General features: G+C 37.0%; 1 protein-coding gene across 1 annotated transcript in view; it reads left to right on the forward strand.

Annotated features, from left to right (window-relative positions):
- RXFP1 (relaxin family peptide receptor 1) overlaps positions 1–13,862 on the forward strand; it is a 50,129-nt gene that overhangs the window by 12,925 nt on the left and 23,342 nt on the right. The window contains exon 2 of the mRNA XM_075421631.1: positions 5,316–5,471. Coding sequence (XP_075277746.1) covers positions 5,316–5,471 — 156 coding nt within the window. The remainder of the gene's footprint in view (positions 1–5,315; positions 5,472–13,862) is intronic.

Here is a 13,862-nt window from a genome sequence, read left to right on the forward strand (position 1 = left end):
AACTTTAATGTTTTCTTTATTGACTCTTGGTTTTTGTTTTAGTTGAAGAAAACATTCTGTTTCAAAACAAGCATTTCAAATGAAAATTTTCAATCTTCTCTTGCTCTAGCCCATTTCCCTTTGTGTCTAGAAGTACAGCAGCTAAAATAGGTTATAGGAGGGTGGGAAATTTCCTACTAGTTGATAAATTGCATTGGTCTCTGAAAAACTTTGGCTTTTGCAGGTAAAATAACTTTTCATCATGGTAAGTACAGGGTGGATTCTTCAGTACCATGGTCATTCCTTGGTCCTTTTCATGGAAGGACTCCTTTTTAAAAATAGTTGGATTTCCTCAGCCCTAGTACTCTTAAACTGAGAACTTACTCAAAGTGAAGAAAAACATGTTAGCTTATTTGATTGATGGAATTTGAGAGTGATTTTAGACTCATGACATTGGGTCTTCAAGCAATTCAAATTTTTGAAAATAGAGAAATATTTTCCTGATATTGTCCTTATTTAAACCTATATGCAATACAGTTGAGACTGGTGTGACTAGCAAGTACCAAGTGATGAGTAATGCTGCTTTCATTAGTTCAATTGCTTATGAAGCAGTCTAATCAGCACGGTATTTTTCCCATTATGGAGTCATATTTACTTGTTTTAGGGAAGTTACAAGTAACTGTGTTAAGTTCATGTTCTTCTAGTGCAGATGTCCCTTCTTTGGCTTCCCAAAAAGCATTTGTCACCCAATCTGTTTTCAAAATTTGGTGCCACTTTTCATGGGATGCACAAAAACATTGAGCTTCATGAGTCAATTTAGTTGGAAGGAAAGCTGTGTTCTCCTGGGAATATCTTGTTCTTGGCTTTCCCAAATGCATTCCCTTTTTTGCTTTCATTTTACGAGAGCTTAAAGAGGGCCTGCTATGTTCTTTCCCCAGTGATTCTTCACCAGACAGCAGAGGAAAGGGCCTTACCATCTTATACTAGGTGACAACCCAACTCTTGCTTACTCCTTTAAAATAGGAAAGCAGCGGTAAATCAGTCTTGCACTTGAAAGATTAGCAGGAGAAGACTTGTCAACTTTCTTCAGGCTAGAGGAATGATCACAGATGTCTGCCTTAGCAAAAAGTCCCTCAAAGCAGCAGGTCTGGACAAGCTTAAAAGGTGTATGACATGGATTCTTGTTTTGCTTTTAAAAGTATGAGAAGAATTGGGAGACAGAGGCGGAGCCTAAGCACATGATAGTCAGAAATATTTAATTTGCAGAATCATAAACATGCACTACTGGGTAGAACGTTGTTTTGTATTGAGATGGCAAACATCTTGTCAGAAAGATGTTTGTTTGTGGTTTTGCCATTTGTACTGATGCCAGTTCGCTTATTTCTTTTCTATTTGTTCTAGAAATGTTACAAATATTTTAATATTTACTCTGATCACTACAAGAAAAAAAAAATATTTGTTGGTACAGTATAGCTGAAGTTTGTGAAATTATGTCTATGTCACCGTAAGGCGGGAGATCATTTCCTGTATGAACTATACAAAGAATAGATTTTTTTTTTAGAGTATCTGTAAAAGCAAATCTTCTGACATAATCAAGTCTGTCACATATTTATAATTTTCATCTTCATAATTGAGAACTAAACAAATCTATCCTGAGTTTCACCTTTTCTCTAGTTTATACCTTTGTACCTAAATTCTTTATACACCAGTTAGAATTCTTTAGTCTCCCTTTACCTACCAGTCTACAATTGTCATCTGTCTGAAGGACATCACTTTTTTCTGTTGACTGTGTAAGATACCAATATTAGCCCAAACTTACTCATCATAAAATACAAATCATTTATATTAATCAAACCATATTAGGGTTCAATTTGATTTATAGTACTTCTTTTGTGTTATAGAGGGGCTCAAGTTTTACCATGCTAGCTTTGTAGTATGAAGCAAAGGTCAGATATTCTATCCTGGATGAGCTGTAAATGACAACTTATAAAACAGTAGAGGTACCTTTGAAGCTTGATACACAAATGGAATAGAGACATAGTCTACAGACTAATAAAAGGAGTACAAAATAACATTTTTTTCTTTTCCTTGATTTAACACAATGTGAAATAGCCAGTGACATGGTGCAATGAAATAATCATTAATCAATATTTTTTAGAGCTACTAGGATGTTTGGCTGCTAAAAAATGGACAGTGAAACAAGATACTAGAAGAGTGGTTCAATTTTTTGTTAGTGGAAAATCAGTAACAGGTAGAAAAGTCGACACCTGTAATACTGCATCACAAAGACAGCATGACAGATCTTAACAAGATAAACCCCAGTGTCAGCAAAGTTTGTATTTGCAAAATAAGAAGCATGGTTTTTTGTTGCTGTTGTTGCAGTGCTATCTTTATCCATTTTCTTCAAATAAAAGACACCATTTTAATTTCCTTAATCCAGAATAAAATTATTTGAATATTATCTAACATTTTACAACGGATTTTACTGTCTTATCCCCTGTCTCCTTTGGTCAGCTTTGCCAAATATTTCCTCAGAGGGTTGTGGGTTTTTTCCATTCATAAATCTCCTGCAATCTGCAGGGTCCAAACTTGTCTTTTTTTGCATAAACAAAGTGATATTAACAAGTCGATGGACCAAGACCAGTGCTTTCAGTGATTCGACTAGGATGAAGTTGTTAAGTGTTGATGACTTGTTATCTTCTTTCCCAGGCAGATATTAACTTGACAGGGTAATCCGACATAGCACAAAATGAGTAATGCAGAGATTCAGAATAGATATCATCAAGGCTATAAATTTACAGAGGATTCAAAACATTAAACACAGTGAGGGATTACGTACTCTTTCACAAAGAATGATTTCTAACCTGTGACAATAAATTCATTAATTAGTTCAGGGATTAATACTATTTGACTAATTAGTAATAATTTCTGGAAAATGCTATGCAAATCCATTGAATGGCACTGTGACAAGATAAATTACACCATTTGAAATTTAAACTATGTGACCAACATCTTTAAAGACAAAGTTCTGCTCAGTCTGAATATGTCTCCAGTGTGTAGGGTAAAAGTCTTGACAAAATGTAAGGGGTTGTTCGGTGGTGGTTTTTTCACTTACATTTAAATTTTCCATATTGTTGTCTTTTACCAGGTGTTTCAGTATTTACTCATATTGTGACAGATAACTGCAGTGAGTGGAGCCTCCATTGTCTGTGACTTCTATCCTTTTGCAGCAAGAGACTTTAGACATTGAGCATCACACATATTGTTTGCTTGACACTATGCCTGCTGAGATTTTTTTGCTACTTGTTTTTAGGTGGAGCAGGTGAAACACAATCTTCTGAATACAAGCAGAGAACAGCAGAGAGGTTTATGAACAATATGCAAGTGTGAATTCACCCTAATATTAGAGTATAGCCTTATGTTTGGTACCTGGACATAAGAGGGATAAGGAACGAAGGCAAAAGTCTCTTTGAGCAATTGCATGGGTTATAGAGTTGTGGATAAAAGCAAATCAACTTTTCAGAATCATATGGTGATTGTTAGCTGGAATATATGACTTTCTATGCAGGGTGCTTCTGAGAGCAAAGATTATTCTGTGCGTGTAGGAATAACAGAATGTTTTTCTCAATTTCCTCCAGATACTGCTCCTACATTTAATTTTTCCATAGTTGTAAACACTGTCAGGTGTTTAACATGTGAAAGTTCTTCCAGAAGATATTTGTTATGAATCTGAAGTACTTCATTCAGTTTCAGGTGATTCCCCGACTCCAGGAGAAAAATTAGGACAAAAATCAGATGTTGTATAATAGCATACTCCTTGTTAATCTGAGAAAATTTTGTAAAAGGTTTATACTTTATCTTATTAAAATGGCCTGAAAAAACAGTTGCCTGTTTCAGAAGTAGCAGTTTACTATCTCAACAAGCATCACATCACAGTTAATGAAGTTTGTATGGAGTATTTCAAGTGCTCTAAGACAGCAATGAAACTCAATATATAATTTGTATTGGAATTTTTATCTTTTTTATTGTAACAGTATCCACTAAGTCAAATGCTAGCTACAATGAGGAAGTTATATTCCTGTTTGTCACCGTTTAGAGCAGGGTTGCAATAGTACTTGAAAAAAAAAAAGAATCTTCAAAAATTAAATTAGCAGGCTTTTGCAGAATGGCACTTTACTAGGTAGGCTTACTGAAGCTTTGCGAGCACAAAGAGCACTAGATAACGTTCTATCCTGATGATGCTTTTCTCCATGTTCAATATGTTGGAGACTGAACAAATTGCATTCTAGAGTAATTTAAAACCCTCTCTATCGTATTCTCCTGGGAAGAAGCTGGTCTTGTATGACAAGAAGTCTGAGTTGGCACCCGGCAGTCCATTACAAAAGCAGCAGATCAGTTGCGCTTACCCTGGAAAAAGTGGTGGCGGCAGAGTTTGTCCCTCAGGTGCACTGGAGGGACTGGTAAGGCATCGTGCATCTAGAGATGTGGGTAATTGGAGCTGCTGTAGCACAGAGAGCTTAGGAACAGAGAATGGGTAGAGTCTTCCAGCTGTCCTGGCTGTCCCTCATCAGCACCCTTCTATCCCATCAGCGCTGCTTGAATGAAGTCCCTGTCCTCTGTGAAATTACTTCCTATAAAGCATGGGCTACACAGAACAGCATCTGTATGTCTGAACTTCAGACTAATAAGTTCTGACCAGTATCTCCAAATTTTTTGAACCAGGATGAGAACTCTTCTAAAGAATTCATAATGGCACCTTTATGTCGTCTTACTCATTCTTCAGCAAAACGACGTCACAGATTTGATCTTACTTTCCTTGTTCTTTGATCCTTGATCAGTTTACATCTAGTAATTGCTTTAAAATTAGAATACATTTAAAAATACATATTTCTGACTTTATATAAAGAAGACTTATCTATCTGGGTCTAAAATTTCAGCACAAATTAATATAATCCATATCTGCATAGCTTATCTGTTATATTGCTATAATAAATTAATTTTTAGTGAAAAGCCAAAAAATCCTTTTAAATAGTAGCCTTAGGTCGTTTGTCTTGTATAATTAACACTTTCATCTTATTCCTAGGATGTGTGGGGAGGAATTACCTGGTTGCTTTATGTCAAGGCATATTTTAATTAGCTGACGATACAAATTTTTCTCGCCAAGTTACAGGTGCTTAATACACTATTGTAATTGCATGTCAAATGAACTAATATGAATTTATCATTCGATATTCACATTCATATGTAAATGAATGTTTATAAAAGCATAATCTCAACGATCTTTAAACATCCAGACAATGTCTTAAAGTAAGCATATTCTTTTTTTTTCTGTTTAGTCATCCGTGACTCTTTGGAAGATCACATTTATGGAGTTGGGGTCAGGTGCCCCCTGGGCTACTTTCCGTGTGGCAACATCACAAAGTGTTTGCCCCAGCAGCTTCACTGTAATGGTGAGGATGACTGCGGGAACCAGGCTGATGAAGACAACTGTGGTACGTGGCTGAGACTTTTCTTTGTGTCTAGCACCTGAAGCTCCTGCACTGCTCACACTGCATAGAGAGATGTGGACTGTTAGGAACAGGAAAGTTAGATGTTTTGCAGAGCACACAGCAGGTGTTTGGCCAGTTTGTCCAATTTTATGCTTGTTTTGCACTTGTTTGCATGTGTCATTTTGTTGTGTACGTATGGATGTACATGATCTAGCAAAGACCTTTGCTGAGGAAAGGTAGACATAGGCACTAACAGAGTTATATTAAGCTTAATGTGACTTTTAAAGTTGTTTGGGAAATGTAATTTAGAAGAATTTTCAAGATTTTTCAGAAATCTGTTATGACCTAACTCCGGAGAAAAAAACATAACTGTAGGAGTGTGCTGTGCAAGCTGTACCCCTCCTAGGCTTCGGGGTTTGGAGATGTCAGAGTCTGAGGGAATACACATTGTCAGGCCACTGCTGCTGGCTGTTGGGAACCTTGTCACTCCCAGCCCCACCGAATCATAGCTGAGAACTTGACTTGGTTCGTAGGCTTTACCCCAGCTGCAGGCTGAGTGGGGCAACAGCATGGGCTTTGCACTGGCTTTGCCTGTCCATGCTGCGGATTTGTGGGCATAGCCCCGGCACAGCTTTAGTCTGTGCTGAGCAGCATCTCTCACGCAGAGTCTGGACACAGCTCAGAGGGTGGCACAGACCTGGGGTAGCCTGGGAACGACCTCCCCCATATTTTGTGAGAAAAGAGCTTAGCCATTTGGTTGTGAACTATGACTACAGGGAGAGAAAATCAGCCCTAGTACATTTTATTTACTGGTATTGTCAGCTTACTAACAGCCTGGATAGCTTCAGAGTTACTCTCCAGAACAGTTGATCCATGGCAGATGGGGAAATGAGACTTCCTACTCCGTAGTAGCTTGCCTGTAGCCATGGAGGGCAGCCAGATGCATGATGCCCTGCCTCGCACGCTGCCTCCAGTTCCCTGGAGCCAAGCAGGTGAACAGTCTGCCTGTCCCAGCCAGGCACGCTACCATCAGAGCTGCGGGAGGGAGGCAAAGAAAAAAAGAAATTAAAATATGAAGTGAAACTTCCAAGCTATATATACCAAAAGAAATTAGGAAATTTTCTGAAAGACATTTCAAACAAAATATGGTGAAGATATTTTTCATAAGTGTTCTCAGCAAAGTCAATGAGATTTTGAAAATAGCAGTTCTCACTGTATATATGCAAAGCTGATTTTTGTACATATGTGCAGTATCTTTATGCCTATCAATTTTCAGTGTCATACTCCATATGAAAGTCAATTTTAATTCTAATCCCATCTAATGGACCTGCAGCTTTTTCAAGAATGGGTTAGCCTCAGAGTCATTGTATTGACTTACTGGGAAAACTATGCTGTTAGTGCTTTTTTCGTATCTTGATCCCATATTCTCATTTAGAAATGCGTGCCACGTATAAACACATTAAGGTCATATTCAGCAGTAAATTTTTCTCAAAAACTGGTGTTACAGTCAAACTTTGTTCTTTGAATAAAGGAAGAGTCGTTTCCTTGCCTGAGAATATGGAATGTCCTGGCGAGATTGGAATGTCCTGGCGAGATTTTCTGCAACACCCCTATGCTGTAGTAAGTGTGGGGATCTTTGTGGGACAGCTCTGTTTTGTGAGCATTCATCCTGCTTAAAATCCAGGAAAGGAAGCCTCGTTGATTAGCTCCCAAGACAAAGAAACTACCCAGCTATTTCTTTTGCTGCAGTTTCCCAGGACTACTTTAGTATGCCTTGCCTTATGCCAGCAGTTATATCTGGTTCCTTCGAACCATTTTTTAAATTTACAACTAGTTTTCAGTTCAAGTCATTGCTCCTGGTAACAGAAAAGCAATTCAAAATGAAATTATTCCAGTGTAGCCATTGTTTCATGCAGTACCATTGGAAATATTAATCTTATTCACGAGGTACTCTAATAAAGTAGCTCAACTTCTAAATTCTTCCACACTTTCATCTTGCATAAATTTGAATAAGAGCTTTGAGGTGGCCAGTCTACAACATTCAACCCAACAAGTGTGGGGAGGGAAAAAAAATCAGTCTAGACCTTCAAAGGCATTCAGATTTTTAATTTTTTTTTTTAAATGCATGTATCTCAAACATAGCTAGGTAAAGCAACTGCTTTACTGACAATTTCTTCAGGAATGATAAAGCACTATCTTAAGCCTACAGAAAAATGTTTTAGTGAAGACTTGCAGATATCTTACATACAAACCAGTATTATAACATAAGGAAACACAAAGCAAAAATTTTTCATGGACAGTTCTTTCTCTGATGGAAAGGACAACACTGATGCAGAAGAAAAGGAAGAAAACCTGCTTGTTTTAAAAACCATAATACCGTGTTTGAAAACAAACCCAGGTACTCTAAATATAAGAAAATCCAAAGTCCAGCTGTTCAACATAAGCCTCTAAGTGTGCTGAATATTAGCAGCAACTGCTATTACTGAAACAGTACTTTTAAGAAACATCAGTGAATGAAACAAGCAGAGAAGCAACTAGCATAAAAAGCAAATGTAGATCTTTAAGAGAGTCACTTTATAGAAATCTTTAAATGCCCTCAAAACAAAATAAAAGGCATCAGTGCAAGAAAGAACAACTAGGTAGGAGACTCTGAAAATACTGAAACTGGTCACTCCAACTGTCTTATAGTAATTCTGTCCCTTTCCTCTTTTAATGAGTAAAGTTCACTTGTTCCCCACTTCATTCCTATAGAGATATTTATTGTTGTAATCTTTGAAACTATTTGCAATATTGGTCCTGTTTCATGCACTGCCTGCCCAGTAACAGCAAAACATGATTGTATATATTTCACACTAAACCGAATCCTCACGGAGAGAAGTGTGTTCGGATGTGCTGTAATAGCCGCTCACGTCCAACCCAGGCATGTGAAGACTGGCTTCATGATGCCTTCTTCATATCTGCTTCCTCTTCCACTTCCACCATGCTCTCCATGTTGAAACAATAAATGTAAAACTAAGGTCCATAGAAATGAAATTACCTGAAATTAGGATCACAGGCAGAGTTGGGAACAGACTCTAGGTCTAAGACTGCTGCATTAGTGCTCAACCTCAGGGTGTAGACTTACTGCTGGTCAGCTCATCTTCAGCATTTCTTCTACTTATGGAAAGGAGTGAACTGTAGCCAATATGTTACACTAGAGTGAAGCCACTTTTTCTTTGAAAACTCACATGCCTTTGTCACCTAGTTGGGTTTCCAAAACCAATAAAATACTATGTGTGATATGCTGATGGGGAAGAGCTTGAGGCAATGTAGTAAAGTGCAATACGAAGAGGAGGAAGATAGCAATTTATCATGCCCAAAGTGATGAGAGGCTCTTTTGGAAATATCACTAGATAACCTTAAATGTGCATAGAAAATACAGCCTTACCTTTTGAACTTGAAAACATAGTCCATGAAGTAGAAGGGGGTGTCTCTGGAAATTTGTCATGAATATGATATTTTAAAATAAAAATGTTTTATTTAAAGTTTCATAATTTGTCGTAAAAACTTGTGGGTTTGAGGACTTTCCTTTTTTAGGCTTGAGTATGGTAGTAAATTTTTCTCTGCTGTTCTGCCCTGTGCTCATCCTTTCTGAAGCACTGAGTTCTTGAAAAGGCCGAGGAGGTAGTTCAACAGTTCAGCCTGTATCACACGTTTCACTTGGAGTTGTTTTTGTATCTGTTAGCAAAACTCAAAATGTATGGAAAAAAAATTACAGCAATTCCAGCATCCGTCTGTGCTCAAGCTTGATTAAAGCTCAAGCTGGCAAAGCAGAGCGAGTTTGATAGTGTTTAGTTCTACCGAGAAGACATTTAATTTCAAACGTAATGGATTCAGCCTAATTTTGCAGAGAAGATCTTTTCCTGTTTATTTACAGCTGTAAGATTTGATCCTGTAGCTACTTGATATTTGTAGATGGGAGGTTAGAACATTTGTTTACTTCATTGCTTTTTTAAATGTGAGCAGGAAGGATAATCACAAATTCCGCTCACCTAACACTACGGCAGTGTGGGCATGGGAATTGTTCCTAAAGCAAGTAAAGCATATTTTTTTACATCGAAGATATTACTGCAGTGTTACTGGTAATGTATTCTAAATAATCTCCAGGTAAAGCCTTTCGAAGCCCAATGGCACAGTAAAAGTGCTGACTACGTATTCCCAAGGATGTATTCATGGAAGAAAGCATTTTGGAATCTCTGCTTTCACAGTGATGCTTAATGATAAACAAAACAAAATTAAAACTAACAACAGTAGATAAAAAGCAGAGTTGTTTAATGCAAAACAAAAATAGCAGAACAACGGTATTTGTGATGTAGCTTTTCACTGAGTCCACATGTGTTTTATTATCTTAAAGTGCATGGTTGTTTAGTTGAACAAATTCTGACACATGACAAATTGCAAAAACATACACAAAGTTAAATCATAGCGTAAATGTACTCTGCAGATTTGGACAGAAGGCAAGGAGTGTTGCCAGTAATCATCGATGGATACTTTTGTTCAAAATACTAACTCTCTGAGTAGCTTTAGACGAAAAAAGATTCTTTAATCTGCTCCCTCATGAAGTGTTTAGAATTTAAAACTTCAAATTTTCTTTTTTAAAGTTCTGTGATATGCCATCTGCTTAGAGGGCTGAAAGAGCAAACTTTTGTCCTAGATAAGGGTCAACTTTCTTTGAATAAAATGTTCCTACTTTTACATGCAGTGATAAAAGTGTAGTGTTATCTGTCTAACAATTTCTGTGTAATTAGTTGTTCTAGATACTTCACTGGGTCAGTTCTCATTCTGTAGTCATATCGTGCTAATTACAAAGTGCTGCAAGAAATTCTCAATGCAGTTAATTTTTACACCACTGGGAGACTGAATATTTGATTTTCCTGTGTGACCTTCGAAGACCTTTTTTGCAATTGACCCTAATATTCTAGCCATTCTGCTGGACAGTCAGCATGGTTTGTTCATTTTAACAGTAAATTAGATGTGATGCTAATATTATGCCAGTTCTTGGGGACAAGCCTCCCAGTAAATTGCAGTGTAGCTTACCTCAAGTTTCCTGTTCCAAAACCACCCATCAGCTCTTGAATTTAGTTTGGTACAAAGTTGTAAATAGGGAAATATAGAAACATAATCAGATCTGAAAAGGTACTAAGCTTTTCTCCTTTCAGGGGAAACTCTGGACTTTACACCCTACCTGGCCAATTTGAAAGCATATTTTATGATATGACTGGAAGTCCAAGATTAATCCCTACTGCTTTTTGTCTGGTATATTTAGCACTATGTGTCAGCATCCTGTGGTTACAGGTTCTGAAAAGCCCTTGGATGTAAAGTATAAGTACACTCATTTCTTTATAAAGAGTCCTGCTTTCAGATTTAAAAGTTTTTCCTAACTTCCATTAGGGTTTGATAGTACCCAAAGGTGCAGTCAAAATCTATGTAGTTATTGAATTTATGATGTTCTGTTCTAATTTAGAATGCAAAAAATAACATTGATATAAAATCTTCAGTCACACCTCCTGGTCTTTTGACCACAACGTGTCTTACGAACCAAGGCTGACCCTGGTGAGAACTGACCTGGACTGACTCCACTAAAATCAATGGAAAGGCTCCCACCGTCTTCTGTCAGCAAAGAATCGTAACTTACCTAAATTAGGAACCTAATGAAAAGCTCAGGTGTTTCAAAAAAAGTTTGTGACTCATATGCTAGCCTTCCTAAATAGTACTGGATAAGACTGTTTAGAAGGACTGTGCTAGTGGTGATTATTTTTTTTGCCCTTTAGATGAGATGAAGAAATCTAGGTTGTGATCTCCTGCAAGTTATCACAGAAACAGGAGATATAAAATATAGTATCTTGCCATGCAGTCTGTGATAAATAACTCTCGTAAATAAATGCCTTATTTCTTCTTTTCTTAAGCTTAATTGGGAATTCAGTAGATATGGTTTATGCTTTGTTTAAAATTAGAGTTACTGTCATTTCACACTGCTGAATAGCTCTTATGCTCCATCTCAGAACTGGTTGTTGAAATAGACTCTATGGTTATTACTAGTAAATCTCTGGAGGAAATGATTATGTGCAAATAGCACAGGTATAAGTCATATTTAGAATAAAAAGTATTTTAGCATAAGAATTGCTAAAATGCAAACACCAGAATTCTTATTAATTTCAAAACACAAATCACGTGCATTGGGCCTAATCCCTTGCACCTATGTAGACAGGACTGTTTCACCATGAATGGGGCATGAAAAAAACAGTGACTGCTGTTACCTATTTGACTCCCACTCTACTTACTAGCAATAATAAAAGGGAAATGGAAGGAACACCATGCTAGGGTGTTTCATTTTATCTTTTTTTCACAAGCAGGGTCTTTAATTATGTAGAGTCATTAATAGAACAAAGTAGCCTGAGTTATTTTGAGAGCAGAAGTTTCTTCATTGTTTAGAAATTTGGCTTCTAGACAATTTTGCTGATAGTTCTGCAAAACTGTTTTTTTGGCAGATGGGCAATGGTTGTAGTGTGTCTGCATTTGTTTTTTAATCACAATGTCATAGCCACATTTTTCCAGTCCAGTGAAGCAAGAAAAGGCATGCAGATTTAATTTAGGATGTTCCTGACTCTCCAGAGGAGTTCTTTACTGGTTAAATGTATTTACCATTGTGTTTCTCCCAGGCCTAAGAGGTCTCCGAACAAAAGGCAGCATTCAGCTCCTCAGTTGTAAAGTTCATTTATAGATGTTCATTAAGATCTGTCTAGCTTATAGGCTGGAAATCACAGAGAGAGGTTTCTGAAAGAACTGGGGCAGGGAGCAGCCGTTTGAAGTCTTGCACCTATTTGCCTCTAACAGCACAGGCCTCATGTTACTGTGTGCCATGCAGTCATCGGGTGACTGGCTTGCCTGAATTGAGAAGTTATAACACACTACCTCTTTTTTAAAAGGGCCTATAAAATTCAACAGGAAGAAAGCAATAACAATTTGTGCAGATGTCATGCTGGTTTTGTATGTGTTTCTTTGAAGGTCTCTAAACTTACAGAGAACTGTTGCAGTTCTGTAGAGTCACTAAATCATCTTCTAGGTTTCCATAGCAGAAATCTATATTTCTATGGGATGTTTCAAAACATCTATATAAAAGATGTATGTTTTAATATTACAAGATTGCTTATAAGGGATTAGAAATTTCGGAAGGTCTGAGCTTCCCACCTTTTCCTCAGCACAGTGCAGAATAGCTTGATGACTTTACAATTCAAATCAATACTAATAATGAATAATGTTATTGTTAGTCTCATCTGTTCCTGCCATGGCATTTTTTTCCATCTTACTTAAAATATGAGATTTAATGTATGAGACACCATTCAGTTTTGAGCCCTAGATGGTAAATTCTGCTTATGAAGTAAAAAGAAAACACTTGGACTCCAGCAGCATGCTCAAAATGTAGCAAATACTTGGCAAAAGATCAGATTTTCAAGCTTCACATTGAAATTTTTCAGATATGGCCAAATTTTATTCTCACTGTCATTGCCATTCATCCACACTATATGGCACTGAAATAATCAGGTTTACACTGACGTTAAAATATCAGCAAATGGGATAGCTTTGCTGAATTTCTGGAGGCTTTTAATGAATTTCGTTATTGAGATCTTTAAATATTGTTGATAACTAAAAGGAATTTATACATTTCACTAAACTTGTGTCTCTTCTGGTCTCCACTATAGTGGCTTACTGCTGTGGGAACTTTCAAGCAACTCAAGGTTTTACAGATATATTCATGCTATTAGCTTATTTTAATTTTTTCTGTCACATTTATTTAAAAATTGTAAATACTTTGAGAAAAACAGAATAGAAAATTGGACTAAGCTATATAGATTGTAAGTGTTGTTATATAAGCTGGAAAACTCCCCTCCACAAGTGTTTCATAGGAATAAAGGTGCAATACTGAGAAAATATTTATCTTTTAGAAATTTGAGCCTGCCTATTTTTCTTAGAAGTTGCACTGGATTAGTGAAGTTATTTTAAAATCAAGAATAAACTTGTGTAAGCATGTAATCTAGCTCATCCAAAAGAAGTGTAAATCTTATTCCTGCCTATTTTTCTGTGATTGCATTGTCACGTATAAGTAGGCAAGCTACATTTCAATTAATGTAATTAATGCTTCGGCAGGGGTGCTGGACTAGATGACCCACAGAGGTCCCTTCCAACTCCTGCCATTCTGTGATTCTGTAATCAGCAGGTACAGGACACAGCCAATGTGCAGTGACACACAGTTTGGTGTGGGGTAAATTGCCTTTGCCTTGCCTGGTAGGTGTCCAGTTTTAGGTTCTTCATTTTTTCCACTTGGTATCTAAACTGGGGCTGTGAACTTCACTCCCG

The sequence above is a fragment of the Opisthocomus hoazin genome, chromosome 5 (genome assembly GCF_030867145.1).
Source record: "Opisthocomus hoazin isolate bOpiHoa1 chromosome 5, bOpiHoa1.hap1, whole genome shotgun sequence".
In the NCBI taxonomy this organism is placed as follows: domain Eukaryota; kingdom Metazoa; phylum Chordata; class Aves; order Opisthocomiformes; family Opisthocomidae; genus Opisthocomus; species Opisthocomus hoazin.